Below are 27049 nucleotides of genomic sequence, written 5' to 3'. Positions count from 1 at the left end.
TTTGGATGAGCCTTTTTATTTTGAAATAACTCTACTCCAGTACAATTTTGGGCTACTCTACTACTCTTAAAAATTACCCCTTTCTATATATACTGTATTTTGAAATTAGTATTATTACTCTTGAAATTACTATTATTATTTGAAGTTACTTTTCAATCACCCTATAGTTATTAAAATAGTGACTGTGTTTTAAAAATATATTGTTTTCAAAATCCACCCTTAATCATTAATACGGCTTAGTTAATGATAGATTTAATGATTCATTTATTGCTGTAGTTTGAACACTTGCTGTTCATGCATAAATGTCGGGGGCGGGGCGCGGCGGGGCGGGCTTTGCTGATGTATGCAATTTTGCCTGCCGGAAGTGGGAGTGACGTCAGGAAAGAGGCGCGCCCGAAAAAGCCGCTCTCGTCTCCACTTCTTTCGCTCTCTCTCGGTCAGAGCAGAGCAATGTCTGAGCCTAAGTCTGAGCTCGGTTCCCGGCGGGAGGTCTTCGATGAGCCCAAGGTAAGCCAGATCCCTCGACTGGAGAATTTGGAGAGACGCGCGCTTCGTTCCAACGCCGCACCGGACGGTGAAAAGGCGTCTCAATCAATTGCCGTTAACTAATTCATTCATCAATCCTCTCACTGGCTTCCACTCATGGTGCTGAACGTCCAATTCATTTGAAGTGAATAGGGTTGCCAATTCCCTTGAAAAAAATAGTAAATTAGTCCTTTGTTTTTTTGGTAGGTGAAAATTGATTTACAGTGGTACCTCTAAATCCGAAGTTAATTTCTTCCAGGACCTTGTTTGTAAGTCGAAATGGTCGTATGTCGAGCAGGATTTCCCCATAAGAATACATTATAATTCCATTAATTTGTTCCACAGCCCGAAAACCTAACATAAATACTTAATAAATACTGCTGGTTCTATTACAAGGCAATTACACATAGCAAAACAAATAAATTATTAATAAAGACTGGAATAATAAAATAATGATAACATAGCTGTCAACCCGAGGCCGCTGGCAATCTTACAAATAGTGACGTATGCCCTTACAAATTGGTGACCAATCTTACAACCAAGGGCGTAGGTTTGCATATATAGGGACGGTAGGGGCATTACACTACTTTACTCTAAGGCCTTGTACGTCCTCGCTTCGGAAGTCATATCCTTGGAGAAGTTCGCACCAAAACAGTTGAAGAGGGACCTGCTGATGTATGTCGAAATGGTGTTGACCAGATTGTGCCCCTCCTGCAACCTGTACCCCTGATAGGCCGTCCCTATCACCTCCTGTTCTTGGCCGCAGCACACTTCGGTAGTTATCATTCCAGCGCACGTCCTGCCCCTGCCCGCGCACGTTCATCACAGAGATCATCCCCTGGAACATCTCCAGAACGTCAGCCGTGTCCCTGTGTTCCTCCTTGCCCGTGGTCATGGAAAGGAGCCGCAGCCTGGCGACCGTGTTGGGGTTGACTACCTCCATGATGAGCTCGACGCTCTCCTTCGCGATCGAAGAGGGCGCCAATTTGTAGGCGGCCTTGACACTTGTAGTTCTCCCACCTGGCCAGCACCTTCCAGCTCGAGAATCGGGCCGTCCTCATCCTCTCAGGCTCCTGAAAAACATGTTTGTTTTAGAAAGATAGATGTTTTGATTCATCTTTTTTATAAAGTGAATAATGCTGGCCACTTACCTCAGCCCCAGGACACCTGGGCAGCACCATACAGCAGTTGTCATAGAAGCTGCTGTAGATGTTCTTCCAAAGGTGCACGGGGTCAAAGTAGATGAAGATCTGCTTGTTGCCGTCGGCGTAGGGGTTGGTGTAGGACCATGGTGTTTTACTGAAAGTTATTAGATTGAAATATTCCATAAACTATAACACGTAAAAACTGATTGTTTTTAAATATGGACGCAGACATTTGTAAAATAAAACCTAGAGATACAAAATCCAACATGGCCGCCGTAACTAAACAATGAGGTTTTACGTTGAATTTCTTGTGACTGAATGCTTAAATCCCTGAATTCTTTATAGATATGGACGTAAAACATTTTCGATTCTTGGTTTAAAGCAAAAGAAACCGTGTAGGAAGCATTTACTTCACGTAAAAACGGTTCACTCTGGCCGCTGCGTTCCTTACCACAAGTCCATAGCAATTAGGTTTTTACGTTGAACGTCTTGTGTAAAAATGCTTAAATCCCTGGATTCTTTATAAATATAGGCGTAAAACTAGGATTTGGAACCTCTTGGTACCTCACAATACGATACAATCTGCGATACAAAGCTCACGATAACGATCTGACGATATGTGGCGATACAACGATTATCGATACATTGGTCAGGAAATCATTCGAGGATATACTACAAACAACTAATGACCAGAAAAACAAGCTTCTGCTGTGAATTGGAATGAGTTTATCACTTGTAGACGTCCAATCCGTTTGAAGTGGGGGGGATGGCAGCGAATGAACATTCGTTCATTCGCTGCCATCCCCCCCACTTCAAACGGATTGAACGTCTATGGCCGTCAGTGACAGTCAATGCCAGGCAATGAGGTAATTTTGGGCCATTTAAGGTCATTTGCCTGTTGATTTTCAGTTACTTCCTGTTAATTTTGGGGTATTTTATGGGTCACTTCCTGTTTATTTTGAGTTACAGAACAGGAAGTGACCTGGGAATCACCCGACTCAATAGGCAGTGACTCAAACTCAACAGGAAATGACCTGCAAATGCCCCAAAACGAACAGCAAGTGACCTGTAAATTCCCTGGAAATCGGACAGAATAACTGTAAATGCTCTGGTTTCGAATGAACAAACGTTCCCAGTCTAAATGATTGGACGTCGAGCACCATCAGTTATAGTTAACTGAGACACTATTATGGTGGAAGATTTTGGTAGCAACTTGTTAGTTCCCTTATTTTTTTTTCCAATTAGTGACATCTGTTTAAAACGATATCTCGATTCTTGGCAGGAGCATATCGATAACCTTTTGGGATACAAAGTATCACGATATATCACCATTTCGATATATTTTCACACCCCTACGTAAAACAGTCTGGATTCTTGGTTTAAAGCAAAACAAACGAGTCGGACAGTTTGAGTTCACTTTAACTTAAATCTGTCGAAGAATTAAGCTAGTCCGTTAGCTTTGTTATGATAAGGGGGCTGCGACAATGGCATTTTCCGTTCAAAATTCTTGTGAATAAATGCTTAAATCACTAAATTCTTTATAGATATGGACGTAAAACATTCTCGATTCGTGGTTGAAAGCAAAAACCGTTATTTTACATAAATTTGTCGAAGAATGACGCCAATGGCTTCCATTGATTTTTTTTTTTTTTTCACGACGTTTCAGAATGCATGCATTGTACGAAAAATATAATAATTACCTTGAATCCTCGAACAAATCACTCCCGAGACAATCTTTGTTGTTAGTATGCGGTCCAGATTTCGTACATTTTGAATATAATTTTACCTGAGTGTTCAAAAGTATGTGTGAGAGTCATTCCCATCGACTTAACATGAAATGAAGTTGACTCACATAACCCCCTACAGGCCCGGCGGTGCGCGGACAATACCTCGTGTGACTTGTCAAGTATCTTGTAGTCTATGGTATAGGCTCAATACGAACAAATAGTAATATTCATGTAAGTGGAAGAATCTGACACATTAATCTGTTTACTAGCCTTTAACACTCAAAAAGAAAAGATGGAGAAAATTATTTGTCTAGATTTAACAAAAATTATCAGATTGAGACGTTATAAATTTGTAGTGTGAAAAAAGTTAGTATGGGACAATACAGATTTATTTTTCATTGATCATTTAGCCTATCCATTAATTAGGTTCATATTGGTGAGAAATGTAGCCGTGACCCCCATTCACCAAATATGTTAGATCTAATTAATGTCCAGTCCCCAGCAAAAGGTGGACATTCAGGTTATGCTGTTATATTGTCCCTACCAATATTAAGACCAAACCTACGCCCTTGCGTACAACGTTGTATATAGCGTGCAATATGAAACAAAAATATTACTCAATTTTTAAAATAATATGAATTTATTGGTAATATTGTAACATATAATCTGGTGCAATCAAAGAACAATCAATATCTTCAGCTACATCCTGATGACTAAAATTTAACAGTGACTTGTATGTAGCACTTTTGGCAATTTCTATCATGTCTTGATGGCTGCACTTCAGCTCGCAATTCAGTTTGGCTTGAAGGTAGTTCGTTAGTGTGTCCAATTATAAATTAAAAAGGTCAATGGATAAAATGAACTTGCCGATGCAATCTTTGAGTCAGGGAACATTTTTAATGCTAATTCTGAGAAGTTATCACCAATAGGTGCGGGCAAATTGTGTTCTTCAACAAATTTGCAGAATAAAATCTCCGCTTTCGTCACAGCATAGCTTTTCAGTCTGCAGACTGCCTCTTTATGACCAGTGTTGTTAATCATACTTTAAAAAATGATTTACAAATTACTTCTCCCAAAAAGTGTTTGAGTTAGTAACTCAGTTACTTGAATGTAACAGTAATTAGTTACTTGGCAAAATAACTGGTGTTACCTTTCATGTTTTTGTTTTTTTTTTTCATTTAAAAAACAACAACATAGTAACCTTTGCCATGTTTGGAAGTAATTCCAACTAAAATAATCGATAGCTGCATCCCTGATAATTATCCCTTTGTTGTTCGCCGTCTAAACAACGCGCGCCTCACTTTGACGCTGACGTAAGAGTCACATGCGGTTGGCATCTGCGGGAGCTGTGCGAGCATCCTTATATTCCAAGGAACTTTTTCAAATGGAATTTTCCCCCACTCCCCAATTACTAAAGTCTCATCTATTGCCAAGATCAGACTCCTCCCTGTACTGATCACCAGACAATCACAGGTTCTTGCCAGAGGTGAAAATTGTGCAAAACTCGTGCAAAATACTTCTTGTTTGTCATATTTTAGTGGTTTTATAAGTTGTTTTTTTCATTCAGTTTTAGTCGACGAGTGTGTTTTTGTGTCGTCTCCTAGAAGAAGCGCTTAGCGCATGAGCTAAGCTAACGTGCTAATAGTTTACAGTGGTACCTCGACATACGAATTAGTGCTGTAACGATTAATCGATTAACTCAAGTAACTCCTTTAGAAAAAAGATTTAATTCGAGTTTGTTTAATTAAAGTGGCTTTGTAATGCTTTGTTTAGAAAGTGTTTGCATTTAGTTTTGATTTGGGTGGATACACTGCCCTCTAGTTGCGACACTGGACGATGAACCAGTTAGTTCGAATAGTCGAGTAAACGGATAAGGAACATGAAAAATTAAAATACCTGAACTCAGCCTCAGACAGTATAAAAAAAAAATTAAATGAGGACCTAAGTACAACAAAAGAACAATTGGCTAACTTACATAGCAAAAGTTTGCTATCCTAAATGCTAACTTTTTTTACAATGCTATTAACAAATGGTTCAAACACATATTTCCACAAAAAAATGGCTAAATACACCTATAAACTAAATTACAAATGCATTGAAAAAACATCAGCTTAAACAAAAACTTAGCTTATGTCGGTCTTAACAGGGAACAGATGGATTCATCCATGTGAAATGAGATGTGTCATAATCACTGTTGCCACTAGAAGGCAGTGTATCCATCCAAATCATTAAAACTAAATGCAAACACTTTCAAAACAAACCATTACAACGCCACTTTAATTAAACGAATATTCGAAGCAGCAAAATTTCATTTGAATCTTTTTTCGAATTGAATTACTCGAGGTAATCGTTGCAGCAGTAGACATAACTCATTTCACATGGCTGAATCCAGCTACTCCCTGTTAAGATCAACATTCGGTAAGTTTTTGTTTGAGCTAATGGTTTTTAATGTATTCGTAATTCATTTTATTGATATAATCAGCCGTTTTTGTGGGAATATGTGTTTAAACGCTTTGTTAAGAGCATTATTAAAAAAAAGCAGACTTTTGCTATGTAAGTTAGCCGATTGTTATTTTGTTGTACCTAGATTCTAGTTTAAAAAAATTTTTTTTTTTTAATATCGTTTAAGGCTCAGGTATTTTAATTTTCTATGGTCTGATCGCCTTCAGGTGGAACTTCACGTTCATCTGGACGGAGCCGTTCGAGCCCAAACGATCATCGATGTCGCCAGGTAAGGCAGAAAAGACTCGTTTTCCATTTCACCATTCACATCTGTCATCTGATAAACAACTGTGCGTTTGAGGGAAAAAAAGAAATTCTTTTTTTTCAAGCTTTTTATCTGACTTTGCTCTACATAATAAAATGTCTGAGTGATTGCTCGTCCGAGACTGGTGATTCAATACTTTTCACTAGGGGTTGTATAATGCAAATAAGGTTGCTTAAAAGTTGGTGGGAACAATTTGTGCATCCTCAAAATTTGGTATTATGTCCCTACCATTACTATGCAAACCTACACACTTGAAATATGCAGTATATGGAACAATACAACTGGTGTGCCAGGTTAATATGTTAAAAAAACAAAACAGTGTTTTTCAACCAGTGTGCCGCGGCACACCAGTGTGCCATGACGGATTGTCAGGTGTGCTGCAAGAAATGATCCAATATACATTTTTTAAATAATTTGTAACATTATTGGGGTGGCCCCTGGTGATACTTTGAGAACACTCAGCCTTGTTAACAGCACGCGGACGTCGTCGGGCAGACTTGCAGTAGGAAGGAAGGAGTGGGTGTAGGCGAGCGAGTTATTGCTTGTGTCGCGTTCAAGAACTGCTTGGATTTCTAGCCATCAGCCAGCTTGCTGTCCACAACAATGTGTTGGAATAAAACTCAGGGGGAGGACTGACGGGTAAATAGATAAAATGGAAAGGATACTGTCATGAAAATCAGGATTTGACGAGTTTAATCAAATGATGTACACAAGACGTGATGGGGTCCAGCAAGGTGTCTGATGGCTATAATTCCGAGAAGTTCTTGAACCCAACACGAGCAATTACTTGGCTTGCCCGCACTCGACCGAGAACCTTCCATTAGAAGCACATAGAAGTTGTGGTGCCGGTCATGGATAAGTTTTTAAAATGGACAACTTTGAAATCCTAACTGAGCCCTGGACAAGATTCTGACCCAGACCAAAGGCCCTTGTATGAGTCGTGGTTTAAAAAAACAAAAAAACAAAGACAGCTCAAAGAGAAGGCAATACAGTGAAAGCTATGTTTCCTTCGGATTTACCTTAACCGGGGATGAGACGAAACCTACTCCATTATGTTTCACGTTCCATCAAATGTCACACTGAGTAAGTATAAATATTGAAAAGTACATAAAAATTAAATATACTGTACAGAGAGTCATTTTGGAACATTTTTAGTTTGTGGTGTGCTGCAAGATTTTTTCCAATGTGAAAACATGCCGTGACTCAGAAAAGGTGGAAAAACACTGTTAAAGTAATAATGGTAAAATGGAGAAAAACGGGCTAAATAGGCATCTATTATTGTAACATGAACTTTTTTCCAGAAAACTATGGCCTAACACCGCAACATACGCAGCTGTCAGTTTTCGGCCAAACGACAGTCCAGAAAATACGTTCATTATTTTGACATATGTGTTTGATATACTGTAAAATACGTCGTACCAAGACGGTTGAAAATGAAGCCATTTCAAACGACGCGTCACCTCCCTTGACTTGAACGTTTCGCCGATGGACACAATTTGGCCGACAAGCGATCACAGCCATCCCCGTCGGCTCGTCTAGCTCGACCTGAAAACAAACCCCGTCTTTCCGGCCTGACCCTGGGTTTTCTCCGGCAGGCGACGCGGCATCCGTCTGGCGGCCGACACGGCCGAGGAGCTGAGGCGCCTGCTGGTTCTCCGAGAGCCGGCCACTCTCACCGGCTTCCTGGCCAAGTTTGCAGTCTACATGCACGTCATCGCGTAAGAGCTTTTCCTCTCGTCCACCTGCCGTATTTGTAAAGCTGTAAGACACTTACAGTGGTATGAAAAAGTATCTGAACCTCTTGGAATTTCTCACATTTCTGTATAAAATCACCATCAAATGTGATCTGATCTTTGTTAAAATCACACAGATGTAAAAACAGTGCTTTAACTAAAACCACCCAAACATTGATAGGTTTTCATATTTTAATGAAGATAGCAAGCAAACAATGACAGAAGGGGAAAAAATAAGTAAGTGAACCCTCTGCCTAAGAAGACTTGAAGAGCAATTGAAACCAATTTTTACCCAACAATTTAAGTGAGGTGTGTGTGCCCAATCACTGATGAATGGTTTAAAGCTGCTCTGCCCACTATAAAACACACACCTAGTAAGAATTGTCTTGATGAGAAGCATTGTCTGATGTGCATCATGGCTCGGTCAAACGAGCTGTCTGAAAACCTGCGATCAAGGATTGTTGATTTGTATAAACTTGGGAAAGGATACAAAACCATCACTAAAAGTCTGGATGTTCATCAATCGACAGTCAGAGAAGTTGTCTACAAATGGAGAGAGTTTGGCAACTGTTGCTTCTCTCCCAAGGAGTGGCCGCCCACCAAAGATGACGCCAAGAGTTCAGCGCAGAATACTCAGAGGGGTAAAAAAAAGAACCCTAAAGTGGCTGCAAAAGACACAAAATTCACTGGCACAGTCCAATATCTATGTGCACACATCAACTATATGTAAAACTATGGCCAAGAATGGTGTTCATAGGAAGACTACACAGAGGAAGCCACCGCTGTCTAAAAAACATTGTTGCTCATTTAATTTCCGCAAAAAGGCACTTGGACACGTCAACTATCAGGCTGCAGCTATCGATTTTTTTAGGAGTCGATGAACTTCTTAGTTCGAATAATCGAGTAATCGAATAAGGAACATAGAAAAATAAAATACCTGAGCTGAGCCTCAAACAAACAAACAAAAAAAACAAAAACAAATGAGGATCTATGTACAACAAAAGAACATGGGCTAACTTACATAGCAAAAGTCCACTAGCCTAAATGCTATGAAATGCCAACTTTTTTTTTTTTTAATTTAATTTTATATATATATATATATATATATATATATATATATATATATATATGTACACATACATACATACATATAAAGCTCTTACAGACACATATTCCCACAAAAAATGGCTTAATATACCAATAAACTAAATTAAGGATGCATTAAAAAAAAAACGGCTCAAACAAAAACTTGATGTTGGTGTTAACAGGGAGCAGCTGGATTCAGCCATGTGAAATGAGGCAGACTAGAGGGCAGTATATCCACCCAAATCAATAAAACTAAATGCAAACCCTTTCAAACAAACCGTTACAACACCACTTTAATTAAATGAATACTCGAAGCAGCAAAATTTAATTTGAACCTTTTTTCTAATCGAATACTCGAGTTAATCGATAATCGTTGCAGCACTAATCAACTATATGTAAAACTATGGCCAAGAACGGTGTTCATTGGAGGACTCTACGGAGGAAATCACCGCTGTCTATAAAAACACTGTTTCTCGTTTAATGTTTGCAAAAAGGCACTTCGACACTCCACGGAAGTTTTGGCAAAATATTTCGTGGACTGATGAAACCAAAGTTGAATTGTTTGGGAGTAATACACAACGTCATGTGTGGAGGAAAAATGGAACAGCTCACCAACATCAACACCTCATCTCCATTGTGAAGTATGGTGGAGGAAGCATCATGATTTGGGGCTGTTTCGCTGCCTCAGGGCATGGACAACTTGCAATCATTAATGGAAGAATGAATTCAAAAGTTTTGCAGCAAAACCTGAGGCCGTCTGTCAGACAGTTGAAGCTAAAAAAGAGGATGGATGCTGCAACAAGACAATGAGCCAAAACACTGAATTCAATCAACTTCAGAAATGTTTCAGAAGAACAAAATACATGTTCTGGAGTGGCCAAGTCAAAGTCCAGACTTGAACCCCATTGAGATGCTGTGGCATGACCTAAAGACAGCGATTCATGCCAGACATCCCAGGAATCTGACTGAACGACAGCAGTTTTGTAGAGAAGAAAGGGCCAAAATTAGTCCTGATCGATGTGCCAGACTGATCTGCAGCTAGCGTCTGGTTGAAGTTATTACTGCCAAAGGGGGGGCACAAAATATTAAATGTGATGGTTCACTTACTTTATTTTTCCCCCTTCTGTCATTGTTTGCATACTATCCTCATTAAAATATGGTTTTAGTTAAAGCAGTTTTTTTCATCTGTGTGATTTTGACAAAGATCAGATCACATTTGATGGTGATTTTATGCAGAAATGTGAGGAATTCCAAAAGGTTCGGATACTTTTTCATACATATGTTCAAAATGAAACACATTTTAACATGAAAACACTTGCCACAAAACAATTGGTGTTCAAATGTGCATCTAGTCTGATCAATATATAAATTTAGTTAGTTGATTGAATTAGCCTATTTTTTTTGTGCCTAACAAAAGCCAGCTAGTTTAAATGCTACGACTGCTAATGTATTCACTATTCTCATAGCAAATTGCTCACATGTACAGTAACTCCACAAACTGTAGCTGTAAACTTAATTACAAATCCATACACAAACATATATTAGTTGAAATTAGCTTGCAGCCCAATGTTGGCCAAACCAGAGCGAAACTATCCTTTATCCAAGTCAGACGTCTAAGTCTGCTTCTCAGTCGTACAAGGCATTCAGTTTGGATCAACGGCGTGCACACTCAACAATCACTTGTCATTTCGTTACTTTGACGTCAAAACTCCACAGAAATGGCCAAACATCAAGAGGAAGTGATTTACAAATGCTCTCTACTCAACAGGAAGTGACTAAATACCCGAAAGTCAATTGGGTGTTACCAAAATACACAGGGACCTACATAATAATGCCCTAAAATCAACAGGAAGTGACCTGAGGTTTTAGTTTCATTTCATTCGCTGCCAAAAGGGATTGGACATCTATCTCTTTCAACCACGACTGCTAGCACGTGACATAGCCGTAGTAATTCACGTGAGGCGGACCGAGATAGCACTTATCAGCTACGCTTATGGTCAAAGTCATGGAAGCTGTTTTTTTTTTCCTGTCTTCTGCCCGCCTCGCCCAGTGGAGACCGAGACGCCATCGAAAGGATCGCCTACGAGTTTGTGGAGGACAAAGCCAAGCAGGGCGTAATCTACGCTGAGGTCAGATACAGTCCCCATCTTCTGGCCAACGCTGACGTGGAGCCCATTCCGTGGAACCAAGAAGAGTACGCCCATCGGCCGGCTACCTAGCTAGCTCGCGAGCGCTTTAGACGCCGCCGCGCCGTCTCATCGCTTTCTGGCGTCCAGGGGCGACCTGAGCCCGGACGAGGTGGTCCGGCTGGTCAACCGGGGCCTGAGAGACGGGGAGAGGGCCTTCAGTGTCAAAGTCAGGTCCATTCTATGCTGCATGCGCCACATGCCAAGTAATAAACCGCTCGCCGTCCATCTGCTCAGATAAGATAACTCCTCTAATTGACGAGATATGCAAATATGGTGACCGTTGACAAGTATTGGAGCCATAGATGGAGCGCTGGATGTGAAAAGTTGGTTAGCCACTCATTTTTGGCCATTGTGAAGCAGTGGACTTGGAACCTTATACACCTTACTCGATCCAAAGAAGAAAACTTTCAAGAGTTATTGAACCTGAACCCAAGAACAGAGCAGATTTCTCATGGACGTGCCCCAAAATCAACAACACGTGAACAAAATAAACACGATAGAACCCAGAAATGACTCAAAATAAACATATAACAGGTAAACACATATAAATGACCAGAAATCAACAGGAACGGACCGAGAAATGCCTCAAAATCAACATGAACTGACCTGAAAATGTCGCAAAATCCACAGGAAGTGACTAGAATATACAGCTAGTTCGCTAGAAATGACTTGAAATGAACAGGGATTGACCCAGAAATTGCCAAAAATCAACAGGAAATGACCTGAAAATGTCCCGAAAACAACGGAAAGTTACTTGAAATCAACAGAGCGACCTGGAAATGCCCCAAAACCAAAGGAAGTGACAAAAATAGACAGGAGAGTGCACAGAAATGCACCAATATCAACAGGAAATTACCTAAAAGCAGAAGGATTCATATACGTTTTTTACTTCTTCCTACTCCTTTTCGAATCTTATGTTTTGTTTGTATTCTTGTATATCCATAATGTGATGCATGTTTTGGAAATAAATTAAATCAGTCAATCAATCAATAAAATGTCACAAAATTCATAGGATTTGACCAAAAATGTCACAAAATCCATTGGAACTGATCAGAATAGACAAGAGGTTGCCTAGAAATCACTTGAAATGAATCCAGAATTGGCCAAAAATCAACAGGAAGTGACTGGAAATCAACAGAGCAACCTGGAAATGCCCCTAAACCAAGGAAGTGAACAAAATAGACAGGAAGTTACCTAGAAATGACTTGAAATGAACACTGAGTGACCCAGAAATGGCCAAATATCAACAGGAAGTGACCTGAAACTGTTGCAAAAACAACAGGAAGTGACTTGCAATCAACAGGAAGTGACCTGGAAGTATCCCGAAATCAACAGGAAGTGGCTTGAAATCAACAGAGTGACCTGGATATGCCCTAAAAACAAGGAAGTGACTGCCATTGCAGAGGGAACGTTCACCTCCTAGCGATGAACTCATTTTACTTCATAGAAGTACGCTCGCATTGTCGATGACGCTGAAATCGTTCAAGTCTTCTGGTGGCGCCAACACTTGTCAGCGGTCAGTCATCATGTTCGCGTGACTAGTCCTTCTCCCAGTCCGGCGAGGGATAACGTTTGATCGGCGCAGGCTGGTCGGCGGACGTGGTGGAGCTGTGTAAGAAGTACCGCCATGAGGGAGTTCTGGCAATCGACCTGGCGGGTGACGAGTCGCTGGACTGCCAGGCCTACCCGGGCCACGCGCGAGCCTACCAGGTGAGCCGAGCCGCGTAAAATCCACTAGTGTCGGCGGCTAACCCTTTCCGTTGACAGGAAGCGGCGCGGTGCGGGATCCGCCGAACAGTCCACGCGGGCGAAGTGGGCCCGCCATCCGTGGTTAAGGAGGTACGTGACGTACTTACCGTGTCGGCGCTCCTATATGATACGTACTCCAGTCTGCCATTTTTCAGGCCGTGGAGGTACTGAAGGCTGAACGCGTGGGGCACGGTTACAGGACCCTGGAAGACCCGCAGCTTTACGCGCAACTGTTGGCCACAAACATGCACTTTGAGGTATCCCAGCGACTTATTACTCGGGTTGTAATGGTACTACTGTAATGGTGTTATTGGTGGAAGTTAAAGCACCACACAGAAATGAATAATTGTGTAAGCAGGATCTGGGTATTATTCTTATTATTTAATTACAGGTGTTTTAGCTCATTTCAATTTGTATGTAGTATGTAGTATTCATTTTTATTGAATATTTCATGTTGTATAACTTTAGTTCCTATGTGAATATTAGTTCCTACTTGTTTTGTTGTGGTAGGAGGGTTTTGTATTGAACACGGGGCCGTGTTGGTTATTATTATAGCAGAGAAGACAGTAGTAAATCAACAAAGACAAGTCAACTGTGCCCCCATCTACCGCTCAAGAGATCTGATGGACTCAAAAAGTGGGTTACGATTGCATATTAGTTTGAAAATCGACCGGATCCACCGTATTTTTACACGAGTGACTTCCGGTCTGGCCGAGCCTAGCTACCGGTAGTAGTATTGACGCAGGAGGGTTGTGTCTCGCGTCAAATAATAAGCTGCCGTTCTTTTCGCATGCGTCATGTTGAGTTGTGTCGCGCCGTTGACGTTTCTGGGTTATACTGTCCTACCGTGTTGGTCCTCATTATAGTAGAGAAGACGGATTAAATATAATCTACACAAAGAAACTGTAACCCGATCGACTCACAGCCTCGAAAAGTAAACATTGCAATAAAATAATGCAAACTGGTTAAACTAGTAGCTGAGATCTGTCATAAAAGAACATCGCTTCAATGATATCTGGCGCCATCTAGTGTCGTGAATGGGGAGAGTAGCTGAGATCTGTCATAAAAGAACATCGCTTCAATGATATCTGGCGTCATCTAGCGTCGTGAATGGGTATAATGTCTAGACCGCGAATATAAGATGACCCCCTCTTTTTCAATCTTACTTCAATGCAAAAAAAACACTGTCTTATTAGGGCTGTCAAACGATTAAAATTTTTAATCGAGTTAATTACAGCTTAAAAATTAATTAATCGTAATTAATCGCAATTAATCGCAATTCAAACCATCTCTAAAATGTGCCATATTTTTCTGTAAATTATTGTTGGAATGGAAAGATAAGACACACGACGGATATATACAAACAACATACTGTACATAAGTACTGTATTTGTTTATTGTAACAATAAATCCACAAATGGCATTAACATTTTTTCTGTTAAAGTGATCCACGGATAGAAAGACTTGTAGCTCTAAAACGATAAATGTTATAGTTACAAGTTATAGTAATTTTATATTAAAACCCCTCTTCATGTTTTCGTTTTAATAAAATTTGTAAAATTTTCAATCAAAAGTAGAGTTAATATAATAATAAGAAGAATAAAAATAACAATAATAAAAATAGAGTGACCAAAGTTTTATGTGTATTTTGCATAGCGATTTTGATATGGAATGCCAGTTCATTTTGCATTGTTGTTTAAGAATAGGGCCTCATTACTATAGACTGAAGTGCTTTTCTTTTTGTGAAAATTTTTTTTTTTTTTTTTTTTTGAGAGATAGGAATATTATTTTTGTTGTGCTTTCACTAAACGATACCTACATTGGGGAGAGCAAGTATTTGATACACTGCCAATGGGAGAACCCATTGGCAGTGTATCAAATACTTGTTCTCCCCACTGTATGTTTGTTGTGAAGGAGTTGCCAATAAACGGCGCGGTCCAAAGAACGCCTGTGTCCACTCGCCTTTACTGTATTAAATATATCTGTACATATCTTACCCAAAATACAACAAGAGACACATAATTGCCACTAAAAGAAAGAAAACTTACCGAAATATATGTGGAGCACAAACAGCAATTTGCGTTGCATTGTGAATACAGCATAAACGTCTCACAACTACTAATTCTCCCACGTTTTGAAGAAATAACATGAGTATGGAACGGCGCTGCCCCCAATCGGCCGGTGGCATTCTCTTCACTCTTAATGTCCATAAACGGCCTCATTGTATAATCTGTTTGAGGCAATATGCGAGATGGTCATTCACCCAAGCGCCAGCAGAGGGCGGCAAAACTCCATAACAACAAGTGAGCTTTTCACTGAACAGTCATTTAAATCTGTCTGAGCGGGACATCTGCGTTAATTGCGTCAAATATTTTAACGTGATTAATTTAAAAAATTAATTAACGCCCGTTAACGCGATAATTTTGACAGCCCTACCTTATATTCGGGCCAATACTGTACCTTGAATCCAGGGGTCGCTTTAACCGAATATTTTCCGTCGTTGACCGTTTTTTTAAAACGGTGACGGAAAAAACTGAAGTCCATCCGTCATTTTGACAGGTTGCAATTCACACCCCAGACCACAGGGTGGCGAGTGAGCATATTAATTAGCTATTTTCTCTCTTGATGCATGACGTTGTTGGCCTTACTCGGAAAAATGTCAAGGCAACTGAGTGTTTGCCTGGCACGGCCAGACTGTTCTCCCTGTATTTTTCAAACACTGAGAGAAAAGTCTGGGACACAGCCTCTGGAGTAGGTACAAAATCAATCGACAAATCAGATTTGTTTATTTGCGTGGCGTGTTCTTCACGAGCAACGTCACTCTTGCGCGCCGAAAGTCGTCTCTACAACAACACGGATGGCGAACGGGAGAGCCGAGAATATGTTCCAATCTGCGGTAAATTCAGTTTTAAATGAGCTAAAACACATCGACACGAGACATTGACAACAGTCTGTCTCGCGCTAGCCATGTTGAATAAACTCCCTTCTCCTCGTATGTTTACTTCCGCGCGCAAGTCCCTTGTCCTGCCCTCTTCGCTTTGCTAACGGCACGTCTGCCCGTCGCTGATTGGTGCACTCCGCTGTCTGTTTGCCTCTTGTTAAGCTTGTTCGGACAGAATATTAATTAAAAATGAATGAAAACTAAATACTATTGAATATGTCATTATTATCATTTTATAAATGTAAGTGACGGGTAAAAATAGATTATGACCGGATTTTTATGACACTGTCAGTCAAAATGACAGACAACGAAAAAGTCTAGCGCAACCTCTGCTTGAATCCTTGAACAAATCACTTCCGAGATGATCCTTCCTGTTTGTATGCCTCTCCAGAGCCCTGAAACTAATGAATAACTAACTAACTGCACAGAATTTGTTGAAATCAACTCCACCGACTAATTAAACACACGCTAACTGGAAAATTAGGCCTAATGTCAAAATTTCTGAACTTCCCTTTTAAATTGTAACGGTCTTTGTCTGTTGGCTCCACCCACCCAGGTGTGTCCCATCTCCAGCAAGTTGACGGGTGCCTGCGACGCCGACTTCAGCAAGCATCCTGTGGTCAGGTGAGCGCTCGCTTTGATTCGGGGGGGGGGTATGTCGCCCATCGCAAAACGCGCTGATGTTGTGGGCCGTTGCCTTAGGTTGAGGAAGGACAAGGCCAATTACTCGCTGAACACGGACGACCCTCTGATCTTTGACTCCACACTGCAACTAGACTACAGCGTGGCGTGCCAGCACATGGGCTTCACCCGCCAGGAATTTAGGAGACTGGTCAGACTTTTTAAATCCATTTCAATCTTTTAATTACCGTAATTTCCCGAATATAAGGCTCACCCGTGTATAATGCGCACCCCAAATTTACTTTTAAAATCTAGGGAAAATTATTGTACCCGTTTATAACGCGCACCCTAATTTTAGAAGAAAACAGAGCTTGTGTACAGATACAGAGATGTCATTTTACTGACTGGTGAAACACAGCACAAGCATAGCACATTGGTAGTTCAAAACATTACCGTAAACTGACAATATTTACGGTAATAATATGATTTGACAACTTCTCCAACTTACCAGAATCTAGGAGAAAACAAAACAGATGTGACTTTTCTTTTAAAGGCTGCTGTATAACTTGCTCGTTTCCTCATGATGAATAAATGTTTCTTCCATGGATTGATACGGTAAAATGAAAGTGAGAACGTAAGTCGGAAATCCGTGAGAGCTCATAGCTGTCAACACGACAGTAACAAAAGGAACTATTGTTATTTGGGTTTGAGTTTCCCGAGGGACCGATATAGTTGACGGACACAGGAAGTGTGTGTCCTTACATTTGTTATGGTCCGAATTGCGGAGCTGCAATAAACGATTCAAATGAGTTCAAGAAACTAAATTCTGTGCTTTATGAAGAGTGAAAAAAGCAGAATTTAACACAGACGAAATCATTCGGCCGATTAGAGTGAAGTATTACCGAAACAAAACGGTGACGTCACGTACCGTAATGGTCGGCAACGGGTCGCCGCATACGTTTCTTCAACACAACGTGGCCGTGTCAATGAAAAAAAATCGGTTTATATATATATATATATATATATATGTAATACATATATATTTCTGTCTCCATCCATGTACCCGTTTATAATGCGCACCATGAGTTTACAAGTTGATTTTGGGGGAAAAAAGCGCGTTATATTCGGGACATTACGGTAGTTTATTTTTTCTTTTCCTTTAAAGCAACACCTGGTAACTTTTTAGTTGTGGTCAATTTTAGCAACGCCGGTGGACAAATGCGGTAGTTGCCTTAAGGAAGACTGGGTTTTCAGTACAGTTTCGTAAAATCATCAATCAATCAAAAATCAATCTCCCGGTCACCTACAGATGGATTAAACAACATTTCTGTTTCCAGCGGCTGTGTGAAGGATGAATAGTAATAAGGTAATGATTCCAGGTGTAGCTAAACAATAGCATGTAATGCTTAGCAACCGTGTGGCTTAGTGTGGCTAAATCCCCCACCTCACGTGAACTCTTCAGCGCTGACGAGTTTGGTTGGGTGGGGGGCGGCGTCACGCCAGCGAGCGAAAGCTGGGCCACTGTTTATTCTGTATATCCTGGTACCCTCTCTTATTTTTTCCTCCTCAGACCATTTTTTTTATTCTCTGTTGTTGCTCTGCCATCTTTGCAGTATCACAAATGTTATGGAAATATTTTATACAGGTTGAAAAGTTATCTAGTGTTGCTTTAAATAAAGGAGATTTACTGTTTATTTCAAAATCGAAAGAATATTTTGTTTTTGTTTTTTTCATTTAAAAAAACTATTGCTTCCGTTAATTGGATTTTTTTTCTTGTCATGTAAAAGAAATTAAAAACTAATAATATAAAATTGACTTTTTTCCCTATTATTATATTTAAAATATTTTTTTATATAATAATAATAATAATTCTTGAAAAATATATTTAAAGAATCTGAATACAGTGATCCCTTGCTACTTCGCGTTTCAAACTTCGCGCCCTTAGTCCATTGCAGACTTTTTAAAAAATCAAATAATTTTTTTTTTTAAATTTACCAATGTTTGGATATAAGCATTTATAATGTAAAAATCAGTTTTCTTTTATATCATAATTATTGCATTTGCAGTGCTTAAAAAACATAAAATATACACATATACAGTCTTCCCTCGTTCTTTGCGGTTAAAGGGGACCAGAACCCACCGGCATAAGTGAAAAACCACGACGTAGCGCCCCCCCACCCCCATTTTTTAAAATTTTATTTATTTATTTTTTTGTGTGTGTGTGTCCGTATTTATTCAGATTTAGCAATGGAAAGAGATACATATAGGACACGTTTTTTCACTTTTTCCCAAAGTGTAATTTAAAAAATATCTATATGTGATTGTGTATGTGTATGTATAAATATATATATATATATATATATATGTATATGCAGGGGTGCTCATAATTTTTTTTGCCCAGGTTCTCAGAGGAGGACCTGGAGATGTGACTTGGTCCTCATTGAGCTTGAGAGCCGACCTGCCTAATGCGATAAAATGATGACAAGCTTTACTTAGAGCCAATTAACTTTAATTAATTGTATTAACAATTAATGTTTGATTAACATCAACTGGCACAACAAAATTGGCATTACTTTGAAGTGAAATGTAAAGAAATAAACATAAAAGCACCAATTCAAAATAAAGGGCATTATGCGGCTTCCACATTAACTCCAAGCCTTTTTAAAAGTGGGATTTCCTCCTCATACAGTGCCTTGCAAAAGTATTCGGCCCCCTTGAATCTTGCAACCTTTCGCCACATTTCAGGCTTCAAACATAAGATAAGAAATTTAATTTTTAATTTTTTTGTCAAGATTCAACAACAAGTGGGACACAATCGTGAAGTGGAACAAAATTTATTGGATAATTTAAACTTTTTTAACAAATAAAAAACTGAAAAGTGGGGCGTGCAATATTATTCGGCCCCTTTACTTTCAGTGCAGCAAACTCACTCCAGAAGTTCAGTGAGGATCTCTGAATGATCCAATGTTGTCCTAAATGACCGATGATGATAAATAGAATCCAAATGTGTGTAATCAAGTCTCCGTATAAATGCACCTGCTCTGTGATAGTCTCAGGGTTCTGTTTAAAGTGCAGAGAGCATGATGAAAACCAAGGAACACACCAGGCAGGTCCGAGATACTGTTGTGGAGAAGTTTAAAGCCGGATTTGGATACAAAAAGATTTCCCAAGCTTTAAACATCTCAAGGAGCACTGTGCAAGCCATCATATTGAAATGGAAGGAGCTTCAGACCACTGCAAATCTACCAAGACCCGGCCGTCCTTCCAAACTTTCTTCTCAAACAAAGAGAAAACTGATCAGAGATGCAGCCAAGAGGCCCATGATCACTCTGGATGAACTGCAGAGATCTACAGCTGAGGTGGGAGAGTCTGTCCATAGGACAACAATCAGCCGTACACTGCACAAATCTGGCCTTTATGGAAGAGTGGCAAGAAGAAAGCCATTTCTCAAAGATATCCATAAAAAGTCTCGTTTAAAGTTTGCCACAAGCCACCTGGGAGACACACCAAACATGTGAAAGAAGGTGCTCTGGTCAGATGAAACCAAAATTGAACTTTTTGGCCACATGCAAAACGATATGTTTGGCGTAAAAGCAACACAGCTCATCACCCCGAACACACCATCCCCACTGTCAAACATGGTGGTGGCAGCATCATGGTTTGGGCCTGCTTTTCTTCAGCAGGGACAGGGAAGATGGTTAAAATTGACAGGAAGATGGATGCAGCCAAATACAGGAACATTCTGGAAGAAAACCTGTTGGTATCTGCACAAGACCTGAGACTGGGACAGAGATTTATCTTCCAACAGGACAATGATCCAAAACATAAAGCCAAATCTACAATGGAATGGTTCAAAAATAAACGTATCCAGGTGTTAGAATGGCCAAGTCAAAGTCCAGACCTGAATCCAATCGAGAATCTGTGGAAAGAGCTGAAGACTGCTGTTCACAAACACTCTCCATCCAACCTCACTGAGCTCGAGCTGTTTTGCAAGGAAGAATGGGCAAGAATGTCAGTCTCTCGATGTGCAAAACTGATAGAAACATACCCCAAGCAACTTGCAGCTGTAATTGGAAAAAAAAGGTGGCGCTACAAAGTATTAACGCAAGGGGGCCGAATAATATTGCACGCCCCACTTTTCAGTTTTTTTATTTGTTAAAAAAGTTTAAATTATCCAATAAATGTTGTTCCACCTTACGATTGTGTCCCACTTGTTGTTGATTCTTGACAAAAAATTAAAATTTTATCTTTATGTTTGAAGCCTGAAATGTGGCGAAAGGTTGCAAGGTTCAAGGGGGCCGAATACTTTTGCAAGGCACAGTATATAAATATATGTATATAATGTGTGGTTTTTAAGTAGTGTTTCACCGACACCGATACCATTTTTTGGCCCCAATCCCGATACCTTGCTTTGCAGTATTGGCCGATACCACTGTGAATATTCACACAACCCCTAATAAAAAGTATGGAATCACCAGTCACGGACGAGCACTCACTCACACATTTTATTATGTACAATATGTCCGATAAAAAACTTGAAAAAATAATGAATTAGTTCAAAAGTGCAACTCCTTGGCATTGAGAAATACTGAATGAAATGAATAAAAAACAATGTGGTGGTCAGTAAATGTTAATTTTATAGAGGAAGTGCAGGGAAATAAATATAGAATCACTCCATTCTGAAGAAAAAAATATGGAATCACTCCATTTTGAGTAGAAAATACATACGTCCCACGGACGGCTCGCTAAGGGCGTAACATAAAACGAGCTACACAAGGTACAAGTGGACACAATTTATTTACCATAATCAAACTCGCAATGAACAGGATATACAAAATACGAACGAAGCTGGCTTCAGGGTAAGCCCAGGCCAAAATAACAAACAAAAGGAATCTGCACTTAAACCCCACCCGCTAACTAAACCCTGATTGTGAAAAGGAAATAAAGAAAAGACAGCCGCTACCCTAGCTAAACTTTTTTCAACCCAGAGTTTTGGCCCTCAATGGCCAAACAGTGCAACTTTCATGAAATTAAAAGTAATAATTATGACCACAGCGTCCTGTCTCTGTATTTGCCTCCCTGTCTGTGCACCAGCAGCAACACACACTTAGCCACTTGGCTTAGCTTACTTCTACAGCACTTTTGTTTTGAAACAGGTCTCAAATTACTGCGGCATTCCTTTTAGTAAAAGACAATAAAAGTAAAGTAGAAAAAATGAGCTAACCAGAGGTCGTTGCTCCGGTCCAGGCCCCTTCCTCTGGATAGCAGTCCTGCTGTTGCAGCATCAAACTCTTTGTGTTCGTTCACATGTTTAGTCTTCAAATGTTTTATCAGGTTCGAGGTATTGAAACTGGCTTATTTAACTCCACCTCTCCAAACTTTCAGGCCGCAAATCTTGCATGCAGTTATTGTACTTGACGGAGATTATAAACTGAAATATGTCCAGACCGCTGACATTTTACTCTCGTAGTTTGTTTATCCTACATATGAAAAAGCGGCTCCGGCATTGGTTAAGGGTGGCTATTGGCCCGCTCTCATTGGTCTGGATCAGGCCAATAGCGATAGCTGCTTGGCATGCAAAGTGATTACGTGTCATCACACAACGCAGAGACAGAGTGTAGTGAGCGTCAGGAGGAAAAAAGGCTGCGGTCAAATGTTAGAATACTGGACCGGTAAATTGTATCAGCGCCGCTTTGTTGGTATTCGCCGGTACCGATACCACCATTTCGGGTGGGACCCCACTCCCCACCGATAATACTGATCAGTTTCGGTGCATCTTTATTTTTAAACACTTCCAATGTAATAATTATGATCCGTTTTAAACATGTAACTGTCCCACCGAATTATTTTTAAACAAGAATAAAGTAGAAAACGCCTCGTCTTTATTAACTCATTTGTTCCCAAAAACGTGTGAATATGTTCTGTTTTTAATTGTTTCAGTGTCCCAAAGACGTATTCATATGTCTTTTAGTTTTTTTTTTTGTTAGTTTTTTTTTTTTTTTTTTTTACAAGAGACATGTCTGGGTTCTGATTCAATTTAGCTCCAAATCACAAAGTTGAAAATCCATTTTAAAGCAATAAAACTGGCCACTGGATGGCAGTAGTGCATTTGGTAAGACCCGCAACCCGATTCAACGGCAACGAACGGCCGGGCCGCACGGCCAGGGAGCCGGCGGAAGATGACCGGATGAAGAACAACCTAGAGGACGCCCGGGATGCCAGGCGCTGGACGACCGACCAGGACGACCGGGACCACCAGTGCAGCGGAGAGTGCTGTTCAGTCCGTGCTGCTTGCCGAGCAGACCCCCACAGAGACTCAAAAAAATCCATCTTTATGACGGAAAAGTTTACCCAGCTGTCGCAGCGACAACAGCGTCATCTCTCAGATATGTGTAAATAAATTGTTCCTTTGCAATCAAAAGCTCTGTCTTGTTGTTTATGTTATTTTGTAAAAGGAAAACATTCAGATGTTTGGGATGTAACTAAAGCAAAAAATAGCTTTGTTAAAGTCAAAGTTATGTTTGAAATGTATGCTTTCACAAAAAGCTCAATTTGTTTTTTCATAAATTGGAAAATTGCTCAAACTAAGCTATTTTCTAATGCTGATTTCTAAATAATGGAAAAGATATCAACTTTTTTTTCCTGCTGAAAGAAGAGAGTCTATTCTTTCTTTTGGCGGGTTCCATGTTTATATAGCAATAGAACAGAATTTTCTGTGGGCCTTGCAAAATCGGTCAAAATCCAGTAAAACGGCCGGGAGCGAAGGGCCTTGCTCCGGTGAAAATGGCTGGGAGTGAATGAGTTAAATGCTTCATTCAGTCCACTCAAATCCGCTCAAGCTGCTCACTTACAGACAATGAGTTGCCACAGCAACTGTTTAACAAGTTAAACGATGATTGACCCATGCGGGACAAATAAGCTCCGCCTCTACTTTGCAGATTTTCGATTTGGAGGTGGGGGCGATCACCATTAACCGCGAAAAACAAGGGTTCTCTGTTGTTTCCTTTTCATTAAAAAAAAAAAAAAATCCCCATTAAAATAAAAGGATATTTGATTATGTTCCCTTTAATTTACAATAAATTTTTACAAAGGATAATATTGGCTGTTGTATGCTTTATATTTATTTATTTTACAGTTTTTTTTTATTTTTGTTGTTGTGGTTTTTGTAGAACATCTGCTCAGCAGCGTCTTCCTTCTTACCCGAGCCAGAGAAGAACGAGCTTCTGCACCAGCTGTACCGGGCCTATGGCATGATCCAGAGCACGGCCTTTTGACCTCCGCTGTCCAACGTCGGGGCAGGGCGGCAGTCAAAATCTTCCTCAGGCCTCATGAGGGTTATCTGCCGTTCGCTAAGCTCGGCGTCCCAGTCCAAAACGCTTGGGGAGACCAGACACCCATGCACCCATGTGACCGTTGACTGTGTTGATATGACCTCAGCGAGCCAGCAGGTGGCGTACTACTGTGCTTTTCACAACCAACCAGACTGCTCAATAAAGCAGTTTTGCATGCAACAGATTGACTTGAAGTCATTCATTCATTCATTTTCCATGCCGCTTTTCCTCACGAGGGTCGCGGATTTGGTGGAGCCCATCCCAGCTAACTACGGGCAGTAGGCAGGGGACACCCTGAACTGGTTGCCAGCCAATTGCAGGGCACAAGGAGACTTCAATTGCAATTTAGCGCAACGTTCATCCGCCCTGCCACTGACATCCAATTCACAAAAGTTTTGTATATCATGTCAATGATTTAAAAATCTTTTCCCAAACTTTTGCTAAAACTAAAAAAATATTTAAATATTAATACAAAAATGATGGGGAATATTGTTTTTTTTTTGTACCCTCTTTATATAATAATTATAGATGAAAGACAATAGTTGTAACTGGCAGGAACATTGATTTTGGGTCATTTACAGGTAACCTGTTTATTTTGGCCACTTCTTGTTAAGTTTGGGGCATTTTCAAGAGAAACCAACTGTCTCCAAATCATTTTTAATTCATTTTAATTAAATAAGTGCTTTAAAAAAAAAAGGGCTAAATACTATTCCAAAAATAATATACAGGTAGTCCAATGGTTACGACATACCCGATTTACAGGATTTCAACTTTACGACACTTGAGTCTCGTGCCCCATTTTGTCTTCCGTCCTTTTTTTAATGGTCTCGTGAACAGTACCTAATACCTGCCATGCCAGGATCCCCTCCTACCGTAGCAGCCTCGCTGCCGTCCTTCAGTTCCTGACGGCGTCAGCTCCCACTTCCTTGTTCTCATGTTGCTGCAGTTGTTGTTCATTGGACTGCACATTGAACACCCACCAAATTTGACACGAAAACGGCATTTGTGCATAGATAAGCCACACTGGACTATAAACCGCAGCTGTCCTCAATGTATTATGGGTTATTTACACCAAAATATATCAACCAGCGACACTTTATTTGACAGCGGCATCTTGACTGTCATAAGACCATCACTTCTTTGCTTCAAGAAGCTTCATTTGGCCATCACAGTTCTCTTGGGGAGACAGTCAACTTCTGCTACCCCCTGCTGTCAACACTGTCGTCGTCCAACATGCCTCCTAGCATGCATCGCAGCACTTCAGATGTAAATAACACTCAAAATTAATGTTCTGTGCTAATTATTTCGTCAGTTACTGTTCTAGTTTAATTAATTCCAAGTTTTGGTATTTGGTAACACTTTATTGGACAGTGGCGCCATAACAATCATAATTATGATATGACACTGTCATGAGCATTAATGAATGGTTATGACAGATGTCATTTTGTGTCATCCGGCAAAATCTCCATTTTGAACGGATGTAAAAGATTCGAGCTGGACATAAATGGCGTTAGTGACATAATTTGCTGGATGACAATGATATCTGTCATAAGCATTCATTAATACCCATTATAATGTCATAATTATGACTGTTTTATGGCAGTCTGATGACACCGCTGTCAAATAAAGTGTTACCTTTTAACCCAAATTAATCAACAAATAAGCCGCACTGGACTATAGACCCTACTCACCAACGTCACAGAATGACGTGTCGCTGTATCCGGCCGCCATATTGTCCGTCTCTGTTTAGCCCTATTCTCAATGGTTTCAATTAGTCGTTCAGTTTATAGAGCAATTCATGGAAGCCCCGGTGCTTTCAGACGCTGTAAACTCATTGGATTCGTTGCATAAAAGGCGTTATGTGGAAAAGCTTCAGTCTATCCATTCGCCAGATCCATATTTGATGCCTAAATCGATATTTTTCGACCCGCTGTCTTCGCCCTCTCTGCCTGACATCTGCTACCCTGATATCTACAACTATCTTGTCCACACAAAATCAGCCTATTCTCACGAAAGTTTGAAAAACTTTAAGAGCAGCACTCTAAGCAACATTACCCTGTGTGATTTCTAAAATAGCGACAATCAAAAAAAAAAAAAAGTTGACTGCGATGGCCGACGCTTCAAGGATAGGTGGATATCGGACTATTTCTTCAATAAAACACGCAACAACTGTGTCTGCCTCATTTGCAAAGAGACAGTCGATGTTTTCAAAGAGTTCGATGTGACGCAATATTACTAAACAAGACACGCTGACATGAACGACAACATTACAGGGAAGATACGCAGTGAGAAATCATAGCAACTTGAAGCTAGTTTATTTTTTCACAGAAGCAGTATTTCGCAAGAGTCCGAGTGTCAAAAGAGAAAGCCACAAAGACGAGACTGTTGAAATTATGAATAAAAAAAAAAATAAAGCAAATGTGACACACAGAAGGGCTTGCTAAAATTTGTTTAAATATATTGTTCTATGTAAATCAGCCAAGGTTGCCCCCCGCATTTTTACCACACCAAATCTGGCCCCCTTTGCAAAAGGTTTGGACACACCTGTTTAACTGATGATCCGTAGACTAGGCCAGCTTCTTTCACTTGGTACCAGCTAAATATTATTCAAAATGTAATGATGGTGGAAGAAATAAGCATCTTGAATTTGAAACTGTATGTTGTCGGCGATTAGCCTCGCAATGATCTTAATTGTGGTTGTCAGCCCAAAACTCTCTAAATATATATTAAATGCATCTTACCAGATATAAAATGACTACTACATAATCCGTGGTAATCGTTTAGAGCCCAGTTTTCTCGTCGAATTGCAGCAGTCCATCTCGCTCTCCTCTCCGGGTCTCTCGGAATACGTTAGAACTTCAAGTCTCTCGGTCTATCTTCTCTGTTATTGCAACCAACCGCCACACACGCCTTCACCATTTTGATTATTAGTGTTAACGAGCAGAAAAACACGCCATAATAGGAGGAATTTACGTAGCGGTAATGCATCAACACGACGAGTAGACGGACAATATGGTGCAGAGGCGTTGTTGTGACGTCATGTGAGTAGGGTCTATAAGACGCAGGATTCAAAATGAGGGAAAAAAGTAGCGGCTTATAGTCCGAAAATTACGGTACATTCACAATTTACCTTGAGGTTATTTTAGGCATGTTGTAACAATGAAGACAAAATGGATGACTATTTCCTTCAAAAAAAAATTTATTACAACTTCCTGACTTAACTGTAGTCTACAAC

At 40.2% G+C, this 27049-nt stretch overlaps 1 protein-coding gene across 1 annotated transcript; it reads left to right on the top strand.

Moving 5' to 3' along the window:
* Positions 1-370: 370 nt before the first annotated feature.
* Positions 371-23992, top strand: ada (adenosine deaminase). The gene is made up of 11 exons (XM_057817242.1): positions 371-507; positions 6067-6128; positions 7760-7882; positions 11034-11177; positions 11260-11375; positions 12758-12882; positions 12940-13011; positions 13077-13178; positions 16419-16486; positions 16565-16694; positions 23653-23992. Exons 1-11 carry the CDS (start codon positions 451-453, stop codon positions 23755-23757), a joined length of 1104 nt encoding a protein of 367 aa, XP_057673225.1. The 5' UTR covers positions 371-450; the 3' UTR covers positions 23758-23992.
* Positions 23993-27049: the final 3057 nt, after the last annotated feature.

The sequence above is a fragment of the Corythoichthys intestinalis genome, chromosome 2 (genome assembly GCF_030265065.1).
Source record: "Corythoichthys intestinalis isolate RoL2023-P3 chromosome 2, ASM3026506v1, whole genome shotgun sequence".
NCBI classification, from domain to species: Eukaryota; Metazoa; Chordata; class Actinopteri; order Syngnathiformes; family Syngnathidae; genus Corythoichthys; species Corythoichthys intestinalis.
The sequence above is the reverse complement of the archived record's forward strand: the minus strand, read 5'-3'. Positions and strand labels throughout refer to the sequence as shown.